At 43.5% G+C, this 26,818-nt stretch overlaps 2 protein-coding genes and 1 long non-coding RNA gene across 4 annotated transcripts in view; 1 reads left to right on the forward strand and 2 right to left on the reverse strand.

The window, feature by feature from the left end:
- ttll12 (tubulin tyrosine ligase-like family, member 12) overlaps positions 1-7,902 on the forward strand; it is a 32,477-nt gene extending 24,575 nt beyond the window's left edge. For both annotated transcript variants that reach the window (XM_044185882.1, XM_044185881.1), the window contains 2 exons: positions 326-464; positions 7,422-7,902. In XM_044185882.1, coding sequence (XP_044041817.1) covers positions 326-464; positions 7,422-7,573 — 291 coding nt within the window. In that variant the 3' untranslated portion in view covers positions 7,574-7,902. The remainder of the gene's footprint in view (positions 1-325; positions 465-7,421) is intronic.
- Positions 6,667-10,598, reverse strand: LOC122871158. The gene is made up of 2 exons (XR_006376803.1): positions 9,491-10,598; positions 6,667-8,029 (listed from the first exon to the last, which is right to left on the reverse strand). It is a non-coding gene; the product is annotated as an uncharacterized LOC122871158 (long non-coding RNA).
- An 8,106-nt stretch (positions 10,599-18,704) lies between these two features.
- On the reverse strand, positions 18,705-26,555 carry LOC122871610. Its single transcript, XM_044186927.1, has 3 exons — positions 26,552-26,555; positions 26,281-26,355; positions 18,705-19,580 (listed from the first exon to the last, which is right to left on the reverse strand). Exons 1-3 carry the CDS (start codon positions 26,553-26,555, stop codon positions 18,883-18,885), a joined length of 777 nt encoding a protein of 258 aa, XP_044042862.1. The 3' UTR covers positions 18,705-18,882.
- Between the last annotated feature and the right edge of the window lie 263 nt (positions 26,556-26,818).

Genomic DNA, 26,818 nt, shown 5'->3' on the forward strand with positions numbered 1-26,818 from the left:
AAGCTCTTAATGGCTCTTGAGGTCTCCAATCATTAACTTAATCTCTGATCTCAGCACACATTAGGACTCTTACAGATGTTGGGATGTACATTTCTGAACCTGTAAAGCACTGACACCTCCTGATTAAGCTTTCTGTGTCAGAATGAGCAATTCTGGTGTAAATCAGACTGATAATCATCTCAAGCGTCACCCAGAAAGTGAACCATAGTTTACATTGTCTCTAAGGGCATATTTGTGCTGTTTCTTTGTGTTATTCAGGTCCTCCTTTTATCATGTACTTTTCTCCTGTTATCTTTTTGCTTCCCTTCCTTCCTTTCCCTTACAGGCAGAGTTGTTTAAAGCGTTCAAGGAACTCTTCCAGGCAGCCTCGTCTCGACCGGCTCCCTATGGTATTTGTCCCTACCCATCATCCCGGGCAATCTATGCCGTCGACCTCATGCTGAAGTGGAGTACAGGGCAAAATGGTGAGCATTCATTCTTCGGCAGGGTAAAGAAATATGTACTAACTATGCTTTGAGCCTCAGGGGATTGGAGCCTCAGCCCAAACTGTTTCAGAAGCCATAACTCTACTTTCCATCTCACAGGTGTTGATACTGAAAATATTTAAACTTATGAAAGGCCAGCAAATGCAGGGCACCCAAATGGCATTTCCACTGACAAGTGGCTGTTAGGGTTAGGTTAGGAGTCTGCAAATGCCTAAGGTATTGCATTTGCAGGGCACTGGCTCAAGTCATGTTGGGTTAGGGTCAGGGTTAGGGTTAACACCACCCTTGGTGACCCAGCCAAGAGTTCTTCGCGGATTAATATTATAAAGAGTACGGTCTATACATTGAATTGAATGTCCCTGGTCCATAGTATCCGAGACCTGACTGGTGACCCTATTTGAGTCTGTTAGAATTTGATGGTCAAAAGACAAGGTCACTGTGACCTCACAAAACAGGTTTTTGGCCATAACTCAAGAATTGATGCAGTAATTATAATATAAGAATTTCAGACAGATGTTTAATGGGATACAACGATGAAGTGATGACATTTTTTACCCTAAAAGTCAAAGTTCAAATTCTCTGTGACATTATATGTCCTGGGGAAAAAACTTTTTTGGCCATTATTGATGATACAGCTCTAGTAACTCTGTCAAGTAACTTAGGCAACCCTGGGCTGCACTCATTTGTACACCAGCCAATCCTAAAATGAAATATGGAGCTTAATCCCAGATCAAATGTACGTTGAAGGGCCTTGAAAATTGTATTCTAGGATTGTAAAATTATGTTTATTTCTTTGTCTTAATTTTTGTCTTTTCTGTGACGTTGCAAGTGGAGCTGCTGTGATGCAAGAAAAATTTCAGACTCTATCTGACAAAGTATTATCATTAACATCATTATTCAACACCATAACTCAGGAACAGAAGGGGAGATTGTGACCATATTTCACAGCTGGTTGGACACTGAATAGGTGACACTTTTTACTTAAAGGTCATTGTGACCTCGAAATAGGTTTTTAGCGATAATTTAAGAATGAATTGGGCAATTCCAGATTTCACATACATGTTGACTGGGACGACACAATGAGTAAACAATAACTAGCACAGTACAGGCTTTCCTCCATCTTGTCCATTCTACCTTTCACTTCCTGGCTCATTCTGAATTTCGAGCGTCATCAGAATCACGTGACTGCAAACAACATATTGGAGCGTGCCTAGTTAATCATGATCCTGTGAGTGAGTTTCACCTACAGCTCATAGAGAGGCTTTGCATCTAAAAATGCCAGGAGAAAACAAAAGCAGGACATTTTGTGTAGCTATACTCTATAGAGTCCATCTTTACATAGGAATCCAGTACATTTGTACCTGTTTAGCCAATACATCTATGATAATCCTTCATTAATCAGTTCAACAATGTATATTCACTGGAATCATACATATGTATCATCAATATAGAGATAACATTCCATTTAGCCAAAAAAATACACTTTGAGTCTGGACAGACATGGATGTAAACTGCAACTTGACTGGTTGGCAGAGGCATACAACCAAGGGACACTAATTCTAGTTTGTTGGTTTTTTTTAGTTTTTTGTTGTTGTCAGGTGGACTGAATATGCAATGGCTGCCTAACTTGCCTACCCAGTGCATACACCAGAAGCAACAAGGCTGACTGCCAGCTCCGCCCAATCCAGATCTCTTAAAACATCCATGGGTTGTTTTTGCACTGTGTGATTAGAGCTATTAAACTAGCTACATCTGAATATTGAATTCAATTTTATTTCTGAGTCAGTGTCTTCTATTAAATCTTTTCTCAAAATGCATTTTTATCGGAAAGCATATCCTGATCTTACCTGAGCTGTCTGTTTATTTTAGTGGTTTTTATGTATTTTATCATTCACTGTGGTATTTTATTTCTCTCTCTGTGAAGCACTTTGTACTTACAAATTTTATTATTATTATTATTACAGAAGTTATCTCATTGCACTTTTCCTACAGAGCAGGTCTAGACCATACTCTTTATAATATTTTTTTTACAGAGACCCAACAAATCCCATCAGCAAGCATTTGGCGACAGTGGCAAGGAAAAGCTTCCGCAGAGAGAGAGAGGGGAAGCACAATGCAAATTCCACCTAGAATTTTAAAATAATAATAATGTAATGGTAGTGGTAATATTAATAAAATAATAATAAAGGAATGATACTGGTAGGAATGATAATAATAGTAATAACAATTGTAGTAGCAGTTGTCGAGCAGGAACACGAGGGCAGCAGGTGGCCCACATTCACAGATCCAGACTCTGCAGTTCCGGAGGCTGAAAGCGACAGAAGGAGAGAGGACAGAAACGAGAAAGCACAAAACTACGGGAAAGAGAAGATGTCAAGTTAGTAACATGCAGTAATGGGATAAAAATGCATACAGATGGGAGAGGGTGAGGAGAAGAGAGGAGCTCAGTGCATCATGGGAAGTCTCCCGGCAGTCTAGGCCTATAGCAGCATAAGTAAAGGATGGTTCAGGACTCACCCAAGCCAGCCCTAACTATAAGCTTTATCCAAGAGGAAAGTTTTAAGCCTACTCTTAAATGTAGAGATGGTGTCTGCCTCCCGAAACCAAACTGGGACCTGATTCCACAGGAGAGGAGCTTGATAGCTGTAATGCTCAAGCAAGTGGAAATTGGTTGGTTTGTAACAAGGTTAGCTAATTAAATGGTCTCACACTGTCAGGCCTTATCAGTCGAGAAACCATCATTATGTCACTTTAGAGGGCGGAAATGCCAAGCTTATTGAAAACGACAGAAGCTGCATTGAAATTATTATAATTTAGAGGTTCTGTTTATATAGCAATATCATCATCATTCTAGTTTTTCCCTATATCCTCATGCTAAAATCGACTGTGAATCCCGTTTTGCCACGACTAGCACGAATTGCCACGATTTTAGCGATTTTGATCACTAAATTCTAGCAACCTTAGCTTGCTACTTCTACTTTATCACAAGCCGTCTATGTGCTCTTGGCCTCTATGGTACTGTCCATGTGATTAAGTTCCCCTTTTTTCCGAGCACACACACTGAATGTACTTCCTCTTTTTTTCTCTCAAGATACCTTGAAGCGAAACACTATATCTTCTGATCCAGGGGTTTTAGCCAACTATAGACCTATATCTAACCTTCCCTATCTCTCTCTCTGTTTCTCCATGAGAAAGCAGTCGCCAATCAGTTGTGTGAATTTCTAAATAACAGTTTGAGGATTTTCAGTCAGGATTTAAAGTGCATCATAGCACAGAGACAGCACTGGTGAAAATTACAAATGACCTTTTAATTGCATCGGTCAAAGGACTTGTCTCTGTACTTGTCTTGTTAGATCTTAGTGCTGCATTCGACACCATTGACCATCACATCCTATTACAGAGACTGGAACATTAAATTGGCATTAAAGGAACTGCACTAAGCTGGTTTAAATCCTATCTATCCGATCAATCTCAATTTGTACATGTTAACGGTGAGTCTTCCGTGTATGCCAAAGTTAGTCACAGAGTTCCACAAGGTTCTGTGGTTGGACCGATTCTATTCACCTTATATATGCTTCTTTTAGACTATTATTAGGAAACACTCCATAAACTTTCATTGTTATGTGGATGATACCCAATTATATCTATTGAACAAGCCAGATGAAATTTATCAGTTAGCTAAACTTCACGCATGCCCTAAGGACATAAAAACCTGGATGACCTGCAATTTTCTGATGTTAAACTCTGACAAAACTGAAGTAATTGTACTTGACTCCAAACACCTCTGAGACACATTATCTAAAGATATAGTTACTCTAGATGGCATTGCCCTGGCCTCCAGCACCACCATAAGAGTTATCTTTGATCAGGATTTGTCCTTTAACTCCCACATGAAACAAACTTTAATTACAATTCCTTATTATCAGGCTGCCCCAATAAGTCCCTTAAGACTCTCCAGTTGATCCAGAATGCTGCGGCACGTGTACTGACAAGAACTAGGAAAAGAGATCAGATTTCTCCAATATTAGCTTCTCTGCACTGACTTCCTGTAAAATCTAGAATAGAATTTAAAATCCTTCTTTGCACCTACAAAGCTCTTAATGGTCAGGCACCATCATATCATAAAGAGCTCATAATACCTTATTACCTTATTAGAACACTGCACTCCCAGAATGCAGGGTTACTTGTGGTTCCTATAGTCTTCAAAAGTAGAATGGGAGCCAGAACCTTCAGTTATCAAGCTCCTCTCCTGTGGAATCAGATCCTAGTATGGGTTTGGGAGGCAGACACCATCTCCACATTTAAGTGTAGGCTTAAGACTTTCCTCTTTGATAAAGCTTATAGTTAGGGTAATTGTTATTATTATACTTATTACTATTATTGTCATTATTATTCCTATCACTATCATTCCTATTATTATTACTTTATTCTGGTTCTGTTCAAGGTTTCTGCCTCTTAAAACAATGTTTTTCCTTGCCAAGTTGCCAAGTGCTTGCTCATAGTGGGATTTGTTGGATCTCTGTAAATAATATAAAGAGTACAGTCTAGACCTGCTCTGTAGGAAAAGTGCAATGAGATAACTTCTGTTATGAATTGGCGCTCCTTGCCTTGAAATGTCTTGATCAACTCAATACAGTCAGGGGTTTTCTATATTGCTGTACAACATTACTGTCAGTTTGCTGACTGTGACTCTTCTCTACTTGTGCTACTGTTACACTATGCTTTAGCATGTCACAGATAATCATTTCAATGGTTTTATTACAAAAGGAAAACAACAAGTAAAAACATTGGCACACTGGTATAAATTCACTGAGCAATTATCTTGTAATTGCCACTTGTGCTCAGCAAGTTTCATACTCACACGAACTTGTAACATTGTTGGTTTCATCTATCCTATCTGTTAAAGTGATGCCTTTTTGTCTTTAAGACATAGGTGCATAGGTTTACATTAATCTTCCTTAATGCTTTGACAGCACATTTACGAGAGACACAGTGCTCGCAGGATATGTTAACAGTGGTGAGTTAAAACTTTTATGATAGCAAGGAAGAAGGTGTTTTGTTCTCTCACAGGCTGCATCACTGATGGATTTGATGGACTTATTTTGATTAACCATCATTATGAGTGCGAGGAATGCTCCACCCTCCCGTCAAGGGATTGGGGTCTAAATGAGTATTTAAAATATCTGAAAAACATATTTTAAGATTTCCCCCCAAAACTGGCCCAGTCTAGGACAGGACCAGAAAGAATGAAAGAGTAAGGCTGGACCTAGAAGATTTTGCTCTGTTTCACCCTAGACCAGTGGGTCCGATGTACTTCCATTCAATTATTTAATGTTATTAAAGAGTGAATTCTGCTGCTTGTTATATAAAATCTGACACTACACAAACATTGAATGACAGGACGTTAAGTTGGAAATGAAGATTGAGGTACTAAATGTATTACATTGATTTTTAGAAGGCGGTACAATGGCACGTTCAGTCTCTCTCTCTGCATGTTACGTTTATCAGAAGGCTTTCAATTCAGACTTGTGTCGAGTTGAAAGTGACACAGAAGTGTTACAGGACTGACCTAGTAAGATTGCTGTCGTGACTTTTACGTAAAAGTGACAAGGCTGCTTATTCAGACATGAGACCGACATCAGATTAATGTAAAGGGGTGTCTTAAAGGGGCTTATAATAAGAGTTAACATAACATTTGTTGCTAAATCAACACATTATTTTAAAAATCATGCATTTCATCATCATGTCTTTAATCAAAGCAGGTTACCATCAATAATAAACATATTATGATTATCATATGAGTATATACTGATCATATACTGATAATTACAAACTATTGCATATGCTAATTCACTTTTAAATAATTGCTTAAATTAAATCCTACTCTCTGTTGTAGTCGACCTGGTGTGAGTTGCCGAGTTTTGGAGATATCGGCCGTAGAGATATCTGCAATTTTTTAATATAATGGGACAATATGGCACTCGCCTTATGGTGCTCAAAGTGCCAAAAAATACATTTGACAAATTTATGTCTCTATCCAGAAATTATGACCTGGTTACTCAAGTTAATCCACAGATTTGTTGAGTAGTTTCATGTAGGCACTATGGGTAGAAAGAAAATAGTGTCAGGTTCAAACACCTAGAACATTTAAATCATGCACAAGGAAAGAAAGACAAAGGCGTTATTTAGTTTTTACTCATGAGGAGAGCAAGCATAGATGCATTCAGTTACATCTCCTACTCACTCTGAAGTGCATCTATGCAGCTGCCTCTCTTTATTCAGTTTAAAGAGATTCCCTGTTACATAGCTTTCTAAGGGGTGGGGGAGGTGTATAATGCTTCATAAACAACAAGATATGTTGAGACTGGTCTATCTCGTGAGAGCGGCCTTGGGAGCAGCCACTACTCTTGAGACCATCTGGTGCGGTGTCAGCCTGCCCTGCCAGTCATGAGATAGCAGGGTGCCGTTCCTGTTATTCTCACAGACACAAGTTTAATAACACACACACTGCATTGCTGTGAACTTTAAAGGCTACTAGGAATAAAACATAAAAATGTGATAACTTATGTACAGTTTATTCTAACAAATAGTTCCTATATGAAACTGCTCCCAGCAAGTCTATCCTCAAAGGCCATTCATAGTGTTGAACTCAGTTGTACACACAAAAAGTGACAGAAATGATTCTGTGAAGAATGTAAAACACACCTCCACACACCTGGCCAATCACTGTGTGAAGTGGGCGTGCTAAACAATTAGTCATTTAATCTTTGCAATTTTAATGTAACCTAAATATACTGCACATATGTGTATATATATTTAAAGACTCTTGATGTCTTTGTATAGGATACTAACGCCTTTTACAACACTTGTTTCTGTTCTGTGTAATCACCCTAATAATCATTTATCTAATTTGTGTGTGTTCTGATCCTGGGTCAGGTGAGCAAGTCATGCAGCCTCAGATCCTGGAGTTGAACTTCAGCCCAGACTGTGCCCGGGCCTGCCTCTACCACCCCTCCTTCTACAACCACATGTTCCAGACGCTGTTCCTGGATCAGCCTGAGCACTGCCCGGTCACACAGATTGTATGATCGACTCAACAGTACCGGAGAGTGTGTTTGCCGTTTGTTTTTTTACAGAGAGACATCTACTTTTTTGTCTGTACTTTTCCTTCTCCTTTCACACTCTGTCTCTGTAACTGGTTCATTTTACCATCTACTTTCCAATTGATTTTGGGAGCTTATGAAACTTGTTTGCCTCTCTAACTCAGTTCATCATGTATCCAGTTGCCTTTTTTGTCATTTCAATGAAATAATTACAAAGTTGTTCTCAAAAGTAGTTAGTGTTACAAACCCAGTGATTAAAACCAAAACACTACTATACAAATGAGACGCAATAAAAGCTTTGGTGGATAAACTTCGCCCACCTTCCTGTTGGATCTTTCTTTCCTGTCTTGTTGCTTCACGTGTCTGTCATCTACTGCTGAGACTGTAGGACATAGTGTGACCTGCTGTTAGCTGCAGTAGTCCAGAGACGAAATGAAGCGTCTGAATGAGGAAGGAAGAAAACATTCAGACAGACAGAGAACATGTGCTTGGTTGGAAAAAGGGAAGTGTAAGAAAGCAACTCTATAAAAGGAAGTACAGAAGAGGACAATTGTTTGTTTCTGTGTGTTAGATATAGGACACGCCATCTGTTTTTGTACTGCATGCTCAACTCAAGTACCCTGGAACATCTTGACTGTCAGCTTTCTAACTATTTCTGCTCCCTGATTTAATACAGGGTCTTATTGAGAAATCACTTAAAGAGGTGTTATTTCAAGTTATAGCAAGTATACTGTCGACTGTTTACATCCTGGGTTTCACCAAATGTGCAACATGCAAGCTGCAATATGCAAGATGAGGTCATTTCCTCTCGCTTATTTTGACACGTCACTAATCAAAACCAACACCATTCTCACAACACAAAACATGTAGAACAACAATTAACAATACATTTAAAAAACATGTTATTTTTCACTACAAAAAGGGATGACTAAAGTGATTTCCGTTGGACTTTAATTATATTCCCCACAGTATCTGTTTAAGAACTTTCATAAATAATAATAATAATAATTAAACTTTATTTATAGAGCACTTATCAAAACAAAGTGCTTCACAACAAGAGAAATAAAATATCACAGTGAATGACGAAATATAAAGAAATAAAATACACAAAAGCAATAAAATCAACAGTTCAGGTAAAATCAGGATCTGCTGTCAGATAAAAATGTGTTTTGAGACGAGACTTAAACGAAGACTCTGACTCAGACAGCTTGATGTCTTCAGGCAAGTTGTTCCAGAGCCTCGGGGCCCTGATAGCAAAAGCTCTGTCCCCCTTTGTTCGTGAGTCCAGGATGAAAACTGACAGAAGACCCCTGCCCGAAGATCTCAAACTACGTGAGGGTTCATAAGGGATTACAAGGTCTAAAATATAGTCTGGAGCCAGGCCATGAAGAGCCTTAAAAGTAATCAACAAGATCAATTGATCTTAAAATCAATCCTAAAACAAACAGGGAGCCAGTGTAAAGAGGCTAAAACAGGTGTGATGTGGTCGTACTTCTTGGTCCTGGTTAACGGCCGAGCAGCTGAGTTCTATACAGCCTGCAGTCGTGTCAAAGTTACTTTGTGATACAGAGCTACACACATCCTTATAGAACTGGAGTTACATCGGAGAGTGATATGCAACACTTAGTCACTTTTTAATCAACGAGTGATGGATGATGACCTTTGACCTTTGATTAAACCTGAATTAAACCCCGGCCCCTAAACCTCTTGACCCTCCCTCCCTCCAGAAGTGGGTGGTGCTATGTGTGGACTAATGAGTGTGAAGCAGGTGTGGTGAGCAGGAGCCAATGGGAGCAAAGTAGGAGTGGGAATGAAAAAAATCCAGTAAATTAAATAATATGATTAAATCATTTAAGTGAAATCAATAGTATCAAAAGGATATAAAATAATTTACAAACTTACCATCTGTAAAAAAAATCTATTCTTTCAGGAGCAAAAGACACGTCCTTCTCTGTTGTCTGTCCGGTGCAGAGTGAGGTGTGAATGAATTGAAAGAATGTGGGAGGGTAGGCAGAGCTTGCTTGAACCAATGGGAGCGCAAGCAGTGTTAGGGTTAGCCAATGGGAAAATAGTCTAGGAGGAGCTTGCGTGAGGCAATGATTTTGTGAAATTGTGAACTAAAAAAAAATGATTAAAGTTTTGAAGTTGAATAAATGTCCGAATATCCGTTGATGAATGTCAACGTGCAGCATTCCTTACAACTTCTGTGCAGACTGTGATCGGTGGCTAGCATTAGCCTGCACGAGTAGCATCTCTTGCATCTCCGGTGCAGATTGTGTGAAGGCAGACTGAGGAATGAGGGTATATCAAATTTTGCCCTGTAATACCATCACCCTTAAAGGCAGTTTGAAATTGCTGTGTGAAACTCCTCACACACAGAGTAAATAAAACCATACGGATGCCTAAGGCAATTCTCAATCATCTATACATCCTGTGTCCCTAGAAGGATCAATGTTTCCTGCTCTTTCTTAAGGCCCATTGTGTGAAGACAGACCGAGGAATGTCTTTTATGGCCTTAAGGCATATTGAATGCGTGTCAGCCAGACAACACTTAGTACAAAATAAGATAAATTACCCAGAAAATCAGGAACCTGGGGACCTTTACTCACTCTTATGTTGAAAAAAGATTATACTTTAAAGTTTCACAATATCATAAGGGGAAATTACAAGTAGCGTCTTTAACACTGAGCCTGATGTCAAATGTACTTGAAGTTTCTGTGTGAAGCCCCGTGTTGGAGGTCTGGATAATAAACATCTCAAAAACGACAAGAAAGTAAAATAAATGTTAAATCTCAGAGGCTAATCTCTGCACCAAATACACCCCAAACACACACACACACACACACACACACACACACACACAGGAGCCTGAGAAGGTCAAGAGGTCAACCATTGTTTTCACACAGGAATCCTATTAAGACAGGGGTACCTATTGAAGTAGACAGATATCAAAGTGAGATGCAGAGAGCAGGAAGACTTCTGAATCTGACAACGGAAAATGGCTCAAGCAACCGGTAAATTACCAATATCTTTAAAACTATATTTTACGCGTTTAAACCTTTAGGCAGAAACATAGGGACTTTTTTCATTCTTTGCAGTGACTCTAAACAGAGGGCTGGACCTTCAAGCAGAGGAGTCTTGTAAGTTAGACTTTTATTTCCTACTGTGATTATAAATTATATCTTTTAGAGTCATCAACTGATACCTCAACATCCGAGACCTCATCTGATACTGACTCCTCATCTGTGCTTTCAGAGGATATGGTATTACCCGGTGAGTTGCTACATTTTTTTTTTTTTACCTAAAATTTACACAGAATATTTATCAAAAACTTTTTTTCTCCTCATGCTAGATCTGTGGGGCGATTTGGACCAATATTTCCAAGAAGGGCTATCGCCATCATGACAGCCACAGGATGACACAATCGTGCATGCCTCAGGTGGTCAAAACATTAAACATTCTCTAGAGGCTGTCCGGTTAACCGGAGGAGATCCAGGGGATGTGATACCGCATCAAAATTTTGAAGAACAACCGCCATTCCATTTGAGTCTGTCTCAACCACTAATCAACCACTGATGACTGCAGAGAGGTCTAGGCCTCAACCAGCGGACAGAGATCCAGGATTCTCATCGGGTCGCAACCACAGGAGAACCAGTTCCAGTTCCAGTTCTGAGAATCCACACCTGAGATCCCGCGGGGCTTCCAGCGAAGGATTTCCATCGGCACGCTGTAAGTGTATTTGCTTTTTTAAATTGTTTTACAGTGCTTTGAGAGACGATTCAATCACGCCGAATAAATGTAATAATTACCCAGCAGGGAACACAATGTACCTTCCTTTTCTCTCATTTTACATCATAAGCATACACGGAAGGTTTTGTATGAGAAATTAAAGAGGCTGTGTTATAAAATGTCATTTTCATATAATATATTGGCTCTGGTTTGAGTTATATATCTTCAGTGTCTCTAATAAGTATATAGGGATAAGTTGTTATAAAGGTGATTTTCTAAGGTTTTGCACATGTGAAATTAAAGAGGTAGTGCTTTCAAATGTAATTTCTACAAAGTTGGCTCTCATAAGCTATTATTACCGCTGGTTTGAGTTATAGCTCTTCAGTGTTTTTCATAAGTATTATCTTGGTGTTTATATATAGGAATAAGCTGTTATAAAGGTGAATTTCTAGGATTTCTGCATTTGTTATTCTCGTCAGTCTCTCTTAAAGTAAAAACTGCTGTTTCCTTACCCTTTGTCTTCAAAACAAGTTGTGACACACACACACACACACACACTCAGGCACACACACACACATTTACATACCAACCTTATGGGGACAGTTGTGTTCATGAGGATAGTTGTGTTTATGAGGTCTGTCCATTTATGAAGTTAATGTTTCTCTTTGTTTCTCTCTCTCTATTTTGTCTCCAGCAAACAGATCCAGGTCCAGACTGTCCAGGTGCCCTCACTGTTGCAGAACTACAGGCCAGCAGTTGGTTCTGATGTCTAGAGCCTTTTGGATCATGTGTCAGAAATTAGGTGTACACCATGACAATTTGTAAATGTGATTTGTAAATGCCATTTGTAAACTGTTTCAGATGCTGATTTTTATCGTGTGGATAAATTGCAAAAATGTTGATTTAAGGTTTTTAATTGTGCTTGATTTTTATTAGGTCATGGCTCAAAGCACACTAGTAGCTATTGAAATGTTAGAAAGTTTAGCAGACACAGTAGCTCAAAATCTTCAGAATGAGTCAGGTTTTCAAAACGATTTAACTGAAAATACTTTGATGATGATTCAATGATGCATTGCTACGGCAAGCATTGGCATCCACAACCCCTCGAGATGCGGTGCAGTTAGAACTGCGCAGGCAAAATCTCCATAGTAACGTCTCAGTCGTCTTACAGAATGACGAGCTCCCCAGCCCAGCCGACTTTGAAAGGCTCTTACTCCGTGTTGTGCAGTCCAACTGGGCCATTATGGCCGATGGTCAGCTAGAACTTAGGCTGTACTACTGTGCCATGAACGGTAATCGTAAACAACAAAAGTGTCAGACTATAAAATGTAAAATTTGTGTCGAAAAATTTATCTTTGACTCTGAGACAGAGGTTCATCAGTCTTACATCAAAACGTTCTACTGCATTTCAGACGACCTTTGTACAAAAATGCAGTGTTTATAGCACACAATGCCCAAGGTTTTGACAGCTATCTCCATATCAAAAAGCATGGTCAAACCCTCTTTGATTATGCAAGGCTCAAAAGTCATTTGTGTCACCGATATCGATTACAAACAGATAGATTGACTCTTTGTCCTTTCTAACCATGCGTTTAGCCGCCATGCCCAAATCGAAAAAATTATAAAATCAAGGGGTACTTTCCTTGCGGTTTCAGCTCAGAGGCCCGTTTGAGTTAGACAGTAACAGTGAGTGCCCACCCCTCAGTCTTACGGTATTAAGACCATGACAACGGAGCAACTAAAAGATTTTTACAGCTGGTACAGCTTGTCAAAATGATGTAGACATTCTCGCTGAGGGTTGCATGCTGTTCAGAAAACAGTATATTGATGAAACCGCCGTTGATCCCTTCATCTGAGCGAACATCACGTCGGCACGCATGAAGGTGTTTCTTACAAATTTTCTACCACCGAAAACATTAGCAATCCCCTCTCCGGACGATTACAGGCGTCAGTTCAAAACATTTTCAAAACGCCGGTATCCGGTGGTTAGAGTGGTTGTCACACACCCATGACATCCCATGTCCAACATGCTTTAAATAAGGGGGAAAAACAGCTGGGGTGATTCTTTGTAGACAGGTATGATCGGGGTGACATATGCAAGCTGTGAGGAGAAATTACGTGAGTTAGCAGCCGTGCATGAGGTAAAACTCATCATCATACGTTGACAATGTTGAAGAAATCTCATCAGGGGTTGAAGGAGTTTCTCAAACAATATAAGGCTCCACAGCCATTGTCACCCCACAAAGCATTGTACAGAGGGCATACCTCTGCTAAGTTGAGACGTACCGCTGCATCGAACAAGACAATCTCTTACGTAGATATGACATCTCTCTATCCTTGCTGTAACACCAACTTCCCCTATCCTCTCGGACACCCTGAAATAATCTATAAAGATTTCCGAGAACCTCAAAGCTACTTTGGTCTAATCAGGGCAAGGGTCTACCCGTCGAGAGAGTTGTGCTTTCCAGTCCTGCCCCATAGAACGATGGGGGCTAAGCTTGTGTTTACCCTTTGTCGAGCATGCGCCGAGCTCAATTTGCAGGAGGGTCCGTGTCGGCATAGCAATGATGACAGGGCTTTGTCTGGGTCACTCCTGAATTTAACAAGGCTTTGGAGATGGGCTATCGGTTAGCTGAAATAACCGAGGTATGGCACTGTGATAGACAGAGTGATTCTACATTTGTCGACTATATCCACACTTTTCTGAAAGGTAAACAGGAAGCTTCGGGTTACCTGTCCAACACTGTAGATCAGGAAAGCAGAGAAAAGTACATCAGTGACTATCATGCAAACCAAGGGATTTTGCTGGAGGCTGATAAAATTAAACCAAACCCTGCTAAAAGGCAAGTGTCTAACTAAATACAAACCAAACTAGTCACAGACCCAGAAGAATTCTTTAACCTCATGTTTTCTGAAAAAGTCCAGTACTTCTCCTTCATTAATGACAAAGTGGCTTTGGTACAGTGGTCTTACGGGGACTATTGTATCCCGCCGTACAGAGTCCTTTACTGCGATACACACAGCCTTATCTATGTCACAAAAGAGGGAGAGACGCGGCTCAAGCTGGGTAATTACCTGGGAAATTTGACGGATGAGTTAGGGCGAGATAGCATCAAAGAATATGGTTGTTTTAGACTTAAAAGGCATTACGCAGATGCACCAATGCTGTGAAAGGGTCAACTTGATAGCGTCAAACACCTGGTTCAGGATTATGTGCAATCAGGTTTAATCAAAGGTCACCATACATCACCCGTCAATTAAAAAGTGACAGAAAGTGTTGCATATCACTCTCTTATATCCAGATTTTTGCCATGACGTGCCATTACTAAATAGGAGTATATTCCGCCATGCAGTGGCTGTGTTTACATTAATTCATTCATACAGAGAGACGAACAGAAGGTGCTGCAGTATGGCTTTACTAGATGTGTGTCACTGAAAAGGAGAAGCCTACTAAGTCTTCAATTTTCCTCATGTTGTCCAGCATTAGAAACTTGTAGGAGAAAACTCAAGCAGCCCACACTAACCAATCACAATTCTTGTAGTCCCCACTACAGCATCACAGTCGCTGCCGTAACCCCCTGACGTGTGGGTACATTTTTGAGGAGGCGCACATCAGCTATAGCGTAGACTACAGGGTAACCACAAAGTCTATGCACGTAGCCACCATAGGTATCATGTAACCAAGTATAAATACACCTTACAAGGGACCTGTTATGCTTATTTCTAGCAATATTTTTATTCTGGGATTCCACTAGAGTGGCTTTGCACGATTCACAGTTTAAAAAAAAATCTGGCCTTCTTATGCAGCCCCTTAGTTCATCCTCTGTCTGAAACAAGCCCTCGCTCTTCAAGGCCCCCCTCCCTAAAATCTTCTGATTGGCCAACTTCCTGGAAGCCTGTAGAGGGGCTTGTGAGCCGCTGTCACCAGTTCTCTTTATATACCCAGTGCTGTGAGCCACACCCCTCTGCATTGTCTTGCAGGTGTGCTCAACCGGCAAATGAAAGCTAAAGTAACTTAGCTTGGAAAATGACAATATGGGGCACTGGATTGTATGAATTTATTGTTCATCAGACAACAAATGAGACAAGATTGGTCAGAAAAACGATAGACGCGGCCGGAGCGGAGTGTTTCTGGGCGCTGGGCCTCATTGATTACTGTACAAAAACACAACTTTTATAACTTTATTCACTGATTTTGGTGAAACTTGATCATATTTTATGGACAAATATATTTTCTGGTTTAATCTGATGTCCGCTAACTGTAACGTTAACTGCCGTTAGCTCAGTTAGCTGTGCAGCTGCCGGTCCTTTTAGCTTAGCTGAGTGTTGTTAACATTGCTAGCACAGGAGCTTTGGACCGCCGGGAGGAGGGGGTTTTCAGGCCCGGGCTCTGGGCTCCCAGTCCGGGCAGTCACCTAGCTAAGAGTAGTCCTGAGCAGTGTAGTCTGGCATAGCCAGACCCATCTCCACACTTCACTTTAGCGGTCAAACAAAACTGAGCAAACAGATGGATGGGCACATCATAGTACTATGTGTGTGAGCTGTGCCTGGAGCAGATCATGAGCCTAGATTACATTTTTTTAAATTTTTTATTGACAAAACAATACAAACAAATAAGTAATCGATACAGATGAACGCAGATGACCGATTGCCATGACATCTGAGTGAAACCTGGTGTTCAGAGCAGTCTGAAACCTGAGCTTTTTGCTCACAGGGATTGCTTTTACATACGTTTACCTCATTATTTTACACTTCCGAAATTGTAACATTATGACAGTAAATAAGGAAAAGCATTATAGATCCCCTTTAAGAAACTTCAGCTCTGCTAGCAGCTCTGTGAGGCTGTACTTAGGCGTGTTATCATGCCAACATTAGCTAATTAGCACTAAACACAAAGTACAACTAAGGCTGATGGGAATGTCATTAGATTTGAAGGTATTTGGTCTTTTGTCATTAGTTTTGAAGGTATTTGGTCTTTAAGTGAAGTATTGGACAAATTGATGGTAGGGCTCACAGAGCTCACAAGTCAGAGGTGTCGTAACGGGGTGCTATATAGAGGTATGTGGACCCAAAAGCAGATGACGAGGAAGCAGTCTCAAGGTGAAGTAGCCGGAACTTCCGTGTTTATTGTGGGGTGGTATGCAGGCAAGTACAGGTAGACAAAAGGCAGATAAGTTACCTGCTAGCAGAGGTGAAAGCAGCCCATCCACTCAGGGACCAATGGCGGTACAGCGGGGCCGGGAACTGGCAATGAGACGTCAGGACGGGGAGCCAGCGACTGGACACCAGGGCGTGGAGCCGGCGACGGCGGGACATCAAGACAGGGTGGCGAGACGGCAGGGCCGGTAGCCGGCGACGAGGCGGCTGGACCTGGAACCGGCGACGGCGGGACATCAAGGCAGGGTGGTGAGGTGGCTGGATCTGGAGCCGGCGACTGGGCCTCGGGACAGGGAGCCGGCGACTGGACGGCTGGACATGGAGCCGGCTCCGGACCAAGAAGCTGCTGTGATCCAGCAGGGACTGGAGCTGGCGACGAGGCTGCTGGACTGGGAGCCGGCTTCGGACCAAAGAGCTGCTGTGACTCAGCAGGGACTGGAGCAAGGGGCTGCTGCGACCCAGCAGGGACTGGAGCCAGCGTGGCAGCAGGGCATGGGACTGGCAACGCTACAACAGGACTTTGTGCCGGTGTCAGGGAATCGTGACATGGCGCCGGGACGACAGGACATGGCACCGGCTTAAAAGCATCAGGACAGGGCGCTGGCGACTGGACCTCTGGACATGGCGACGTCTTCGGAACCTCAGGCCTGGGAATAAGGAGCTGCTGTGATCCAGCCGGGAAAGGAGTCGGCTACGATCCAGCAGAGAGTTCAGGGAACTGCTGCGATCCAGCCGGGAAAGGAGTCGGCTGCGATCCAGCAGATAGTTCAGGGAACTGCTGCGATCCAGCCGGGAAAGAAGTCGACTGCGATACAGCAGGGGGTCCAGGGGGCTGCTGAGGTCCGGCGGAGAGTCCAGGGTGCGGCTGATATCCAGCAGCGGAGGCGAGGACAGGGTGCGGCTGCGATCCAGCGGCGGAGGCGAGGACAGGGTGCGGCTGCGATCCAGCGGCGGAGGCGAGGACAGGGTGCGGCTGCGATCCAGCGGCGGAGGCGAGGACAGGGTGCGGCTGCGATCCAGCGGCGGAGGCGAGGACAGGGTGCGGCTGCGATCCAGCGGCGGCGACAGGGAATGATGGCTGCTGCCATCCAGCAGAGACCGGGAGCGATGGCTGCCGCCATCCAGTAGATACCGGGAGCGATGGCGGCAGAACCCTGAGTAATTGTTCATGCTGGCCTAACAGAATCCCTCGGTTAGCCAGCGCTAAGTGGTAGGGTGCTACTTCCGGGTTATTGCTTGCTGGGTCCATGTTTGGTTGGATTATTCTGTCGTAACGGGGTGCTATATAGAGGTATGTGGACCCAAAAGCAGATGACGAGGAAGCAGTCTCAAGGTGAAGTAGCCGAAACTTCCGTGTTTATTGTGGGGTGGTATGCAGGCAAGTACAGGTAGACAAAAGGCAGATAAGTTACCTGCTAGCAGAGGTGAAAGCAGTGGCGTGAGTCCAAGGTAGAAAAACAGTACACAAGGGAGCAGGCAAAATCCAAAATCCAAAATCCAAACAAGGTCCACAGGAGAACAAAGAATCCAATATAAACTCACAGGTAGATACGCTCAGCAGGAACAACACCATGTGTACAACAATAATCCAACACTGAACAAAGAAAAGACCAAGACTAAATACCCTAGGGGAGGTGAGACAACGAGACACAGGTGCAAACAATCAAGGGAGGGCCAACAATCAAAACTGGAGGGAAAACACAGACAGGAAGTAAAAACACAAGACACACAAGGGAAGAAGAATACTACCAAAATAAACCAGGAAGTGACAACACCAAAACTACCACAAGAGGTGTTTGACCTGCAGCCAATCACGGTCCATCTGGGGATAAATAAAGGCTGAGGAGTTTCACCCTGCTTATACCCAGAGTGTTTGTGTATTGCAGTGGTGGAAGAAGTATTCAGATCCTTTACTTAAGTAAAAGTACTAATACCACATGGTGAAAATACTCCACTACAAGTAAAAGTCCTGCATTCAGAACCTTACTTAAGGGGACAGTTCACCCCAAATTCAAAAATACATATTTTTCCTCTTACCTGTAGTGCTATTTATCCATCTAGATTGTTTTGGTGTGAGTTGCCCAGTTTTGGAGATTTCGGCCATAGGTACACTTGTGGTGCTCAAAGCTAAAAAAAAATACATTTGAAAAACTCAACAGCAATGTCTCTTTCCAGAAATCATGACCCGGTTACTCAAGATAATCCACAGACCTTGTTGAGAGCAGTTTCATGTAGGTCAGTAGGAAGAAACTAGTTCCTACATGAAACTGCTCACAACAAATCTATGAATTATCTTCAGTAACTCTTTTGGACAGAGCCAGGAGACACCGATATGGAAACAGATGGTGGTTTATTGGATTATAGCACAGCAAACACAGTATGCAGGTAAGAGGTGAGGTTATGGGTTCTCAATAGGATGAATAATGTCCACAGATACTGTCCTTTGTTTTACTGGTTAGTTGATAGTGGATGGGTAGATGTTCGGTGACCGAGTGAACACACAAGGAAGGCTGGTAACTCGCATTCAAGCGATGATGCACAGAGACGGGGAAAAAACGCTGGAGTGGAATGGAGAAGAAACACGCTGGAGTAGAGTAGAGAAGTAGCACACTGGAGTTGAACAGAGAAGTTGTGGAGATTCCCATGTAGAGTCCTTTTGACATTAACGAGACCGGACAACTGACTGAAGTGAGTGGTGTGCTTTTATCCCAGTAGTGATGAGGTGCTGATGGGGAGCAGGTGTGTGTGATTAGTATTCTGGTGAGGGAGTGCACTGTGACTGGATGACGGTGGAGCCTGGCGTGCTTGTGACAGAACCCCCCCTTCCACGGCCAGCTCCTGAGGGCCAAAGACCCCGACGACGTGGTGGTCGTCCTCTTCCATGGGGAGCAGGTCGATCCGGTAGCGTGGAAGGTGTCGAGCAGAGAGGGGTCTAGGATGTCATGCCTAAGTACCCATGAGCGCTCCTCGGGACTGTAGCTCTCCCAGTCCACCAGGTATTCCAGTAGACCAACATGGCGCCGGGAGTCCAAGATCTCGTTTACCTGGTATGCCGCTCCGTCCTCCAGGATCAGAGGAAGGGGGGGTTCAGCTGCTGCGCTAGGCTCTGTGGGAACAGAAACAGACGGGTGGTGAGGTTTGTGGAGTGAAACGTGGAAAGTTGGATGAATTCTGTACTGAGGTGGTAATTGGAGCTGATAAGTGACCGGGTTGATCTGCTTAGTAATGGTGAAGGGACCAATGAATCTGGGACTGAGCTTCTTGCAGGGCAGATGCATTCTGATGTCCCGGGTTCTGGTGGCCATGGCAAAAGGTACGTAGGAACCGGCCGATCTCTTGGATCTTCCTTTCTGTCTGCCGGTTGGACTGCGGATGGTATCCTGATGAGAGGCTTATGGTCACACCTAGGAGGGAGAAGAAGGCTCTCCACACTCGTGAAATGAACTGGGGTCCCCAGTCATACACTATGTCTTCTGGGATCCCGTAATAGCAGAACACGTGTTTGAACATGAGTTCTGCCGTCTCCATGGCTCTGGGTAGTCCCTTGAGGGGTATCAGTCTGCAGGATTTGGAGAATCGGTCGACCCCCAATAGAATGCAGGTATTGTTGTCAGAGGCAGGCAAGTCGGTCATGAAATCCACTCCCAAGTGTGACCAGGGTCTATTTGGAACAGGCAGAGGAAGTAACTTACTGGAGGGAAGGTGGCGAGGGCTCTTTGAGATGGCACATTCCTGACATCCTTGTATGTACCTTCTCACATCCCTAGCCATGTTTGGCCACCAGAAGTGCTCCCTTAGCAGCAAAGTATTTCATTGTCCCCTGGGTGGCCAGTGCCCAGAGATGTGTGGGATGAGTGGAGTGCTGCAGACATATTGTAAGCCCGGGGACAGCCCAGCAGAGCGTTGGCAGAGGCATTGGAGGAGGGCACCAAAGTTTCTGACCAGTGGATGAGACTGACGATAACGTTTCTAGGGATGATGGGCTCAGGTTCTTCATTTGTCTCCTTGGAGGTGTATAGATGGGATAAGGCATCTGCTTTCACATTCTTGGGACCAGAACAATAGGTAATACTAAAATGGAAACGGGTAAAGAATAACGCCCAACGGGCTTGGCGTGGGTTTAACCTCTTTGCGTCTCTGAGGTACTCCAGATTCATGTGGTCGGTGTGTACCGTAAATGGGTGCTTAGCACCCTCTAGCCAAAGCCTCCACTCTTCCAGGGCCAGTTTAATGGCAAGAAGTTCCCTGTTGCCGATGTCGTATTTCCTCTCCGCCGGGTTGAGTTTGCGGGAGAAGAAGGCACATGGATGGAGTCTGGCTGGATTCCCCTGCTGCTGTGAGAGCACCGCTCCTACCCCTGTGGTAAGGGCTTCTCTGGATCAGGGTGAACGAGGAGTGGTGCACTGGTGAATGCTTCCTTCAAGGTGTTGAAGGCTTCGTTGGCAGTGGGTGACCAGAACAGAGACTTGGGCTTATTACGGAGGAGATTGGTAAGCGGATATGCTATGGAGCTGTAATCTTGGATGAATCTTCTGTAGAAATTGGCGAATCCGAGAAATCTTTGGAGCTTTTTAATGGTGGATGGAGTGGGCCAGTTTCTTATGGCATCTACTTTCCCCACGTCCATCTGGATGCCACTGCTGCTGATGATGTACCCAAGATACTGCACTGAGGATCGATGGAAGGAGCATTTTTCGGCTTTGAGGAAGAGCTGGAACTCCCTCAGGCATTTCAGGACCTCTGCAACGTGGTGGCAATGTTCGGCCATGCTCCGGGAGTAGATCAGGATATCATCGATGTAAACCAGGACAAACTTGTGGAGGAACTCCCGGAGCACCTCATGGATGAAATCCTGGAATACTCATCCCCCTCACATATCCAAATGAGGTTGTAAGCGCTGCGGAGGTCCAACTTGGTAAAGACAGTGGCACCGCGGAGATGTTCTAGAGCCGCTGGGATGAGGGGAAGAGGGTAACGGAACTTGACTGTGATTCTGTTGAGACCCCGAACCTCCTTTTTGGCCACGAAGAAGAAGCTTGAAGCAGCAGGGGAAGTAGAAAGATGGATGTAGCCTTGCTGTAATGCCTCCATGATGTACTCCTCCATGGCCTTCTGCTCAGGGATGGATAAGGGACATATTTTCCCATGGGGCATTGGCTCACCCAGAAGTAGATCGATAGCACAGTCCCATGGCCAGTGTGGAGGCAGCTTATAGGCTTTCTTCAGGCAGAAAGCATCACTGAAGGGGGCGTAACACGGCGGTATGTCCACAGACCGTTTCTCCACCGGGCTCTCAATGGAGGTGGAGTACACAGGAAGTGTCTCGGAGTGAGGAGCCGGAGGCTGAGGTCTGTAAGAGGAAACAGCCTGGGAAACAGGTGTCGCCCCACTTCAGGATTTTACCAGTGGTCCAAGAAATGATGGGATTGTGCTGCTCCAACCATGGGCGCCCTAGGATCACATCAGCAGTGGAATCCTCCAGAACCAGAACATGTTGATGTTAGTCTGACCTGGAGCATGACTGGACCAGCACTTAACTGGACACATTTACGGGTGAGGGGTTGGCCTGTCACGGAATGGATCTGGTAGATGGACACGTGGTTGTGGTCTTGAGCTTGAGCTGGCGGCAGAGGGAACCAGAGATGAAGTTGCTGGCTGACCCGGAGTCGAGGAGAGCGTGGGCTGGCATGGAGACATCGACAGCAGTAAGCCTTGCAACGGTGGAAAGTGGTTTCATCTTATTCAAGGAGGGAGGGATGGTACTCACCGTGGGATGAGGAGGATGAATGGGACATGTCGAGATGACATGCCCATGGCCCCACAGTACAAGCATGTACAGTACAAGCATGAAGCCCCGGGACTGCCGCCTCTGCCGCTCAGCTAGTGTCAATCGATTATTTTCCAGTTGCATAAGTTCGGGACCTGGTTCTGGAGGGCTGATGGATTCTGGCTGGCGGAGGGATGGTGCGAATAGTGGCTGGCCCTGCATACAAGTGGCGACTCTGATGGAGAGCTGGATGAATCGTTCAAGGCCAACGGTATCCTCTTATGCAGCGAGATGGAACCGCACCCTAGGATCCAACCCCTGGCCTTAGGTGGCGAGAGTCCTGAACCTGAGTGGATAGTCATTTATGGATTTAGAACCTTGTTTCAGATGATAAAGTTGCTCACCGGCTGACGAATCACCTGCTGGGATGCCGAATATTTCTTTGAAGTGGGTTATAAAGTTATTCAGAGACTGGGTGACAGGTCCATTTTGTGACCAGATGGATTCTGCCCATTTGAGTGCTCGTCCGTTTAACTGTGATATAATGAAAGCCACCTTGGAGCTATCGTCGGGGTACAGGTGCAGCTGCATCTCCAGGACCAGCGAACATTGCAAAAGGAAACCGTTGCAGTCCTCCGCCGAGCCAGAGAAGGGCGCTGGTTTGGCCATGGGACTGGCATAAACTGGTGGTGAAGGAGTGACTGCGGAAGTGGCGGAAGTGATGGCTGGTGTGGATGTAGGTGGATTGGTGGTGAGTAACCGGCAAAGACCATCCACAAGTTCTTGAAAGGGGTCCGTGGAGCTCATGCTATAGTCCTTCGGTGTTGGTCCGGTCTTCTGTTATGGACAGAGAGGCAGGAGACCCCGATATAGAAACAGATGGTGGTTTATTGGATTATAGCACAGCAAACACAGTATGCAGGTAAGAGGTGAGGTTATGGGTTCTCAATAGGATGAATAATGTCCACAGATACTGTCCGTTGTCTTACTAGTTAGTTGATAGTGGATGGGTAGATGTTTGATGACCGAGTGAACACAATGATGCACGGAGACGGGGAAAACACGCTGGAGTGGAATGGAGAAGAAACACGCTGAAGTAGAGTAGAGAAGTAGCACGCTAGAATAAAACAGAAGTCGTGGAGATTAGCGTGTCTGTGACAGTAACAACAATAACCCATGAAATTACAGTTCTGCATATTTAAACAAAATAAACAACTACCGACAGCCATAGTCCTTAAAACCTTAACTGATGTGTTGTCACTGGTTAGATTGTCAAAATTAGAAAAATAACAGCTTCAGTCCCTGAGAAGCTACGTTAGCATTAGTAATGGTTGCGTCCAGTTACCTAATGTTATAGTTCCCTCAAACAATTTAACGTTATAACGAAGATGCATATCAGAGGAGATTCAGAAGCGGGCCAGGGTCCAACATAACCAATGGCCCTGGGCCAGTAAAAGTTTATGCAGGCAACTTGACTGACCAGTCACTGGTCCATACGGGCCGGTGGCGGACTGGCCCACTTATGAAAAGTCGCTCTTCTTTAAGAACGGAGTAAATGTGGGATCCCAATATATTTCCGATGTGTCATGTGTAAATTACAGTTCCGAACTACTGTAAATCTTCTCATTATTGTGTTTAGACCCAAAACATGACTGTTATTAAGGGTGTCATCTCATATAGCAGTGTAACGTTAGCCCTATTATGAGACACTTTACTGAGGTACTTGTGGCTACTTAGCCATGTAGCCAGCCACGTTAATATAAAAATCTGAAAATGCTGGCATGATCATTCAGTCGTCCTTTCTCCATGTAGCCATTGTTGCTGTGTGGTGCTCAGATGTTTTTATAATCTGCTATGAGATTTGTTTCAGCAAGAAAAAACTTCGACTAATGTTAGGTCAACACCACACGCTAGCTAATGTCAACTTTTACTGTAGCTGTCTGTCTAATGTCGAGCGCTGTGGGTTTTAATAGCATCCCTACAATTTACTGTACTGTCCTCTTTGATTGGATTAAAATGTAAGTATTTACCTAATGCCTTGTAGTGTAAGGATGATTGAAATGTCATTTTACAGTAAGTGTTGCAATATAGGGCCCTTATAAATATTAAATGATGGGGAAAATGTATAAGCTAATGTATAGCTATATGTTGCAAAATGACTATCACGAAAGATTCATCACTTGATATGACTGAGTCTGAGTCTCACTCCACTCAACCATGAAATACACAGGTTGTGCAACAAACTGGCAACCACTGGAATGGAATTGAAGGGGGGAGGGGAGTGGTTATCTATTGGCTGGATGTTATCAATGTTATCAATAGCACTTTAACAGCTGTAGAGTGTTTTCTCTCTGTACCTGTTTAACAAATACCTGAACATGAATATGCCCTGCATTCTATATTTATACTGTGTCCTGCTCAGAGGCACATGAATCATTTCTACTGGCAGAATTACTTTGTATTATTTATTAATTATTTTCATGTGTTTTATTGATATTCTGATTGTGAATTAATTATTGAATAACCCAGAATATGGTGTCTTTTGAACATTGGAAAGTATTTATTAGGCTAAATGTTTCATGGAAAATTAAAATTATGTAACACCATGTCCTAACTGAACGCGAGTGTCCAACAGTTGCTGAATCCGTTAAATATGCACGTCTGTTGTCATGTGAACAAACCACGTCCCTATCAGCTGTGTGCTCAAGATCAGACTGGTGGCGTTAACCTCTCAAGTAAAAGATGGGTAAGTAGGTTACTTGCTTTTTACGTTTGTACTTTTTAAACAGAAAAGAAATGTTTTATATTGTGATATTTTGATGTTTCTTTACTAGAAATGACAAGTAGGTTGTTATTAGCGATGGTCATTTACCGTGAGCTCACTGGTGATCTCCCTCCAGCCACCTTACTGTATTTAAGTTTTTATAGTGAAGATGCGTCACTCGCAGCCAGTTAGGACACTCCAATATAAAATTTCGGAGTGATGCACTTGAGTTTAATAGTTATCTGTCTTCACTCCGATATGAAACTCCAGTGATGTTGAGATATATCAGGTCAGTCCGATCAGCTGCAGCATCCAATCAATAACTGATATCCAAGAAGAGGGCATGTCGGCCAGTAAAAGACTTCTGTGAAGGTTGCTCTTGTGTATCCTTGCTCATTGCTCCTCAGAGATCCCTCCTCCCTTCACAAACCTTGCTCCTCAGAGCACAATTAAAGCCGCGTTCCCACTCAAAGTACCTGGAACTTTTATTCTCAGGAACTACTTTTCAAGGAACTAAAAAGTTCCTTCAGCCCATTGTTGTGTTGTGTTTCCACTGCGGTCTAAACACCCGCGAAGACTAGGCAAATTACACCCATTAGGTTACACCCATCAGACAGCTACATAACTCTATTGTTTAACTTATTAAACACATCACCTGCAATTCAACATAAGGACCTTTGCTTTGTGACAAAACCTGTTAATACATTTTGTATTAGATGATTTGTGTTACGTGGCCGGCAGGAGAATTTACCTCCTTTTTAAACTGGGCTGCTCTCAGAAGCGTCAAAACAAAAACAGAGACTTTCCCGGCCCTTAGCCCTCACGGAAAGATGCGGCTAGTTTCTCTGTCCGGTGTCTATAGCAGGCCCCTACGCGGCCACCCTCACTCACTGGCCTCGTCCCTGACTTGAGGCAACGTATGAGCCTTGAGGCTTGCAGGCACGGGAAGGGGAGAGAGGTGGAGGAGGGCCCTTTTATGTGATTCTACCCACTGGCCTGATGCGGACATTGCAGAGAGAGACTCCCAAATGTGCGCCCTTGGCGATAACCTTTTTTATTCGCCTGTTACGGGGCTACTCTGGTGGGGGAGCACTCCTGCAAGCCCACAAACCTGCTCCAGTCACTCCTAACAGTTATGAGGTTTCAGGGAATCAGAACACCTGGTTGGTCCGGGGAGGGGTGCCTAACAGGCTCTCTACCCTGAGGTGTGGTGTGTGTATATGTGCCTATGACAAATCAGTTGTGTTGCTGTAGTACGGATGCACTTGAGCTTACCTCTCGGGAGGCGACGTGGTGTCCTTCTTGGAGAACCCTGTCTCTCCTTGCTTTCATGAACTCTCTCCGAATAAACTACTCATACCTGGGTTTATTACGTTTTATGGGATTTTATTCCCTCAGTGATACAGAGTTATATTGTCACAATATAAATGAAAAAAATATATAAAAGGTGAAGAACTGATCTGGCTCTGTTTTCACATGCCTTTAATTAAGACTTATTTATTTAAAGGGAGTATGGGCTTTAGGTGAATTTTATCCTTTAAATCACTCATAGTAGCTTTAATGTTAATTTCAATTTATTTTAAATTTAGTAACTGGTTGAGACCATGAACTGGCAAACCCTTTGACTTTGAACTGCTCCCACGGACAGAGCCCTAGAAGGGAATTAACCGTTGGCAGGTATCTCACCAAGGTATTGCCAGCAAACAACTCTCACCAGTTTCAGAAAGTTGCCAAAATAGGCAGAAGCTTATTGATTTAAAATGAGTCACCTATAGTTATTTAAATAAAATTCTCAAAAATTTTGTATGCGGCT

The sequence above is a fragment of the Siniperca chuatsi genome, linkage group LG23 (genome assembly GCF_020085105.1).
Source record: "Siniperca chuatsi isolate FFG_IHB_CAS linkage group LG23, ASM2008510v1, whole genome shotgun sequence".
In the NCBI taxonomy this organism is placed as follows: Eukaryota; Metazoa; Chordata; class Actinopteri; order Centrarchiformes; family Sinipercidae; genus Siniperca; species Siniperca chuatsi.

What these genes read in the sequence shown, in the direction of transcription:
- LOC122871610 (XM_044186927.1), bottom strand. An exon ending in ACCACGTCGCCTCCCGAGAG is followed by an intron (nt 19,581 to 26,280) that starts GTAAGCTCAAGT and finishes CTGTTCCCACAG; the next exon opens with AGCCTAGCGCAGCAGCTGAA.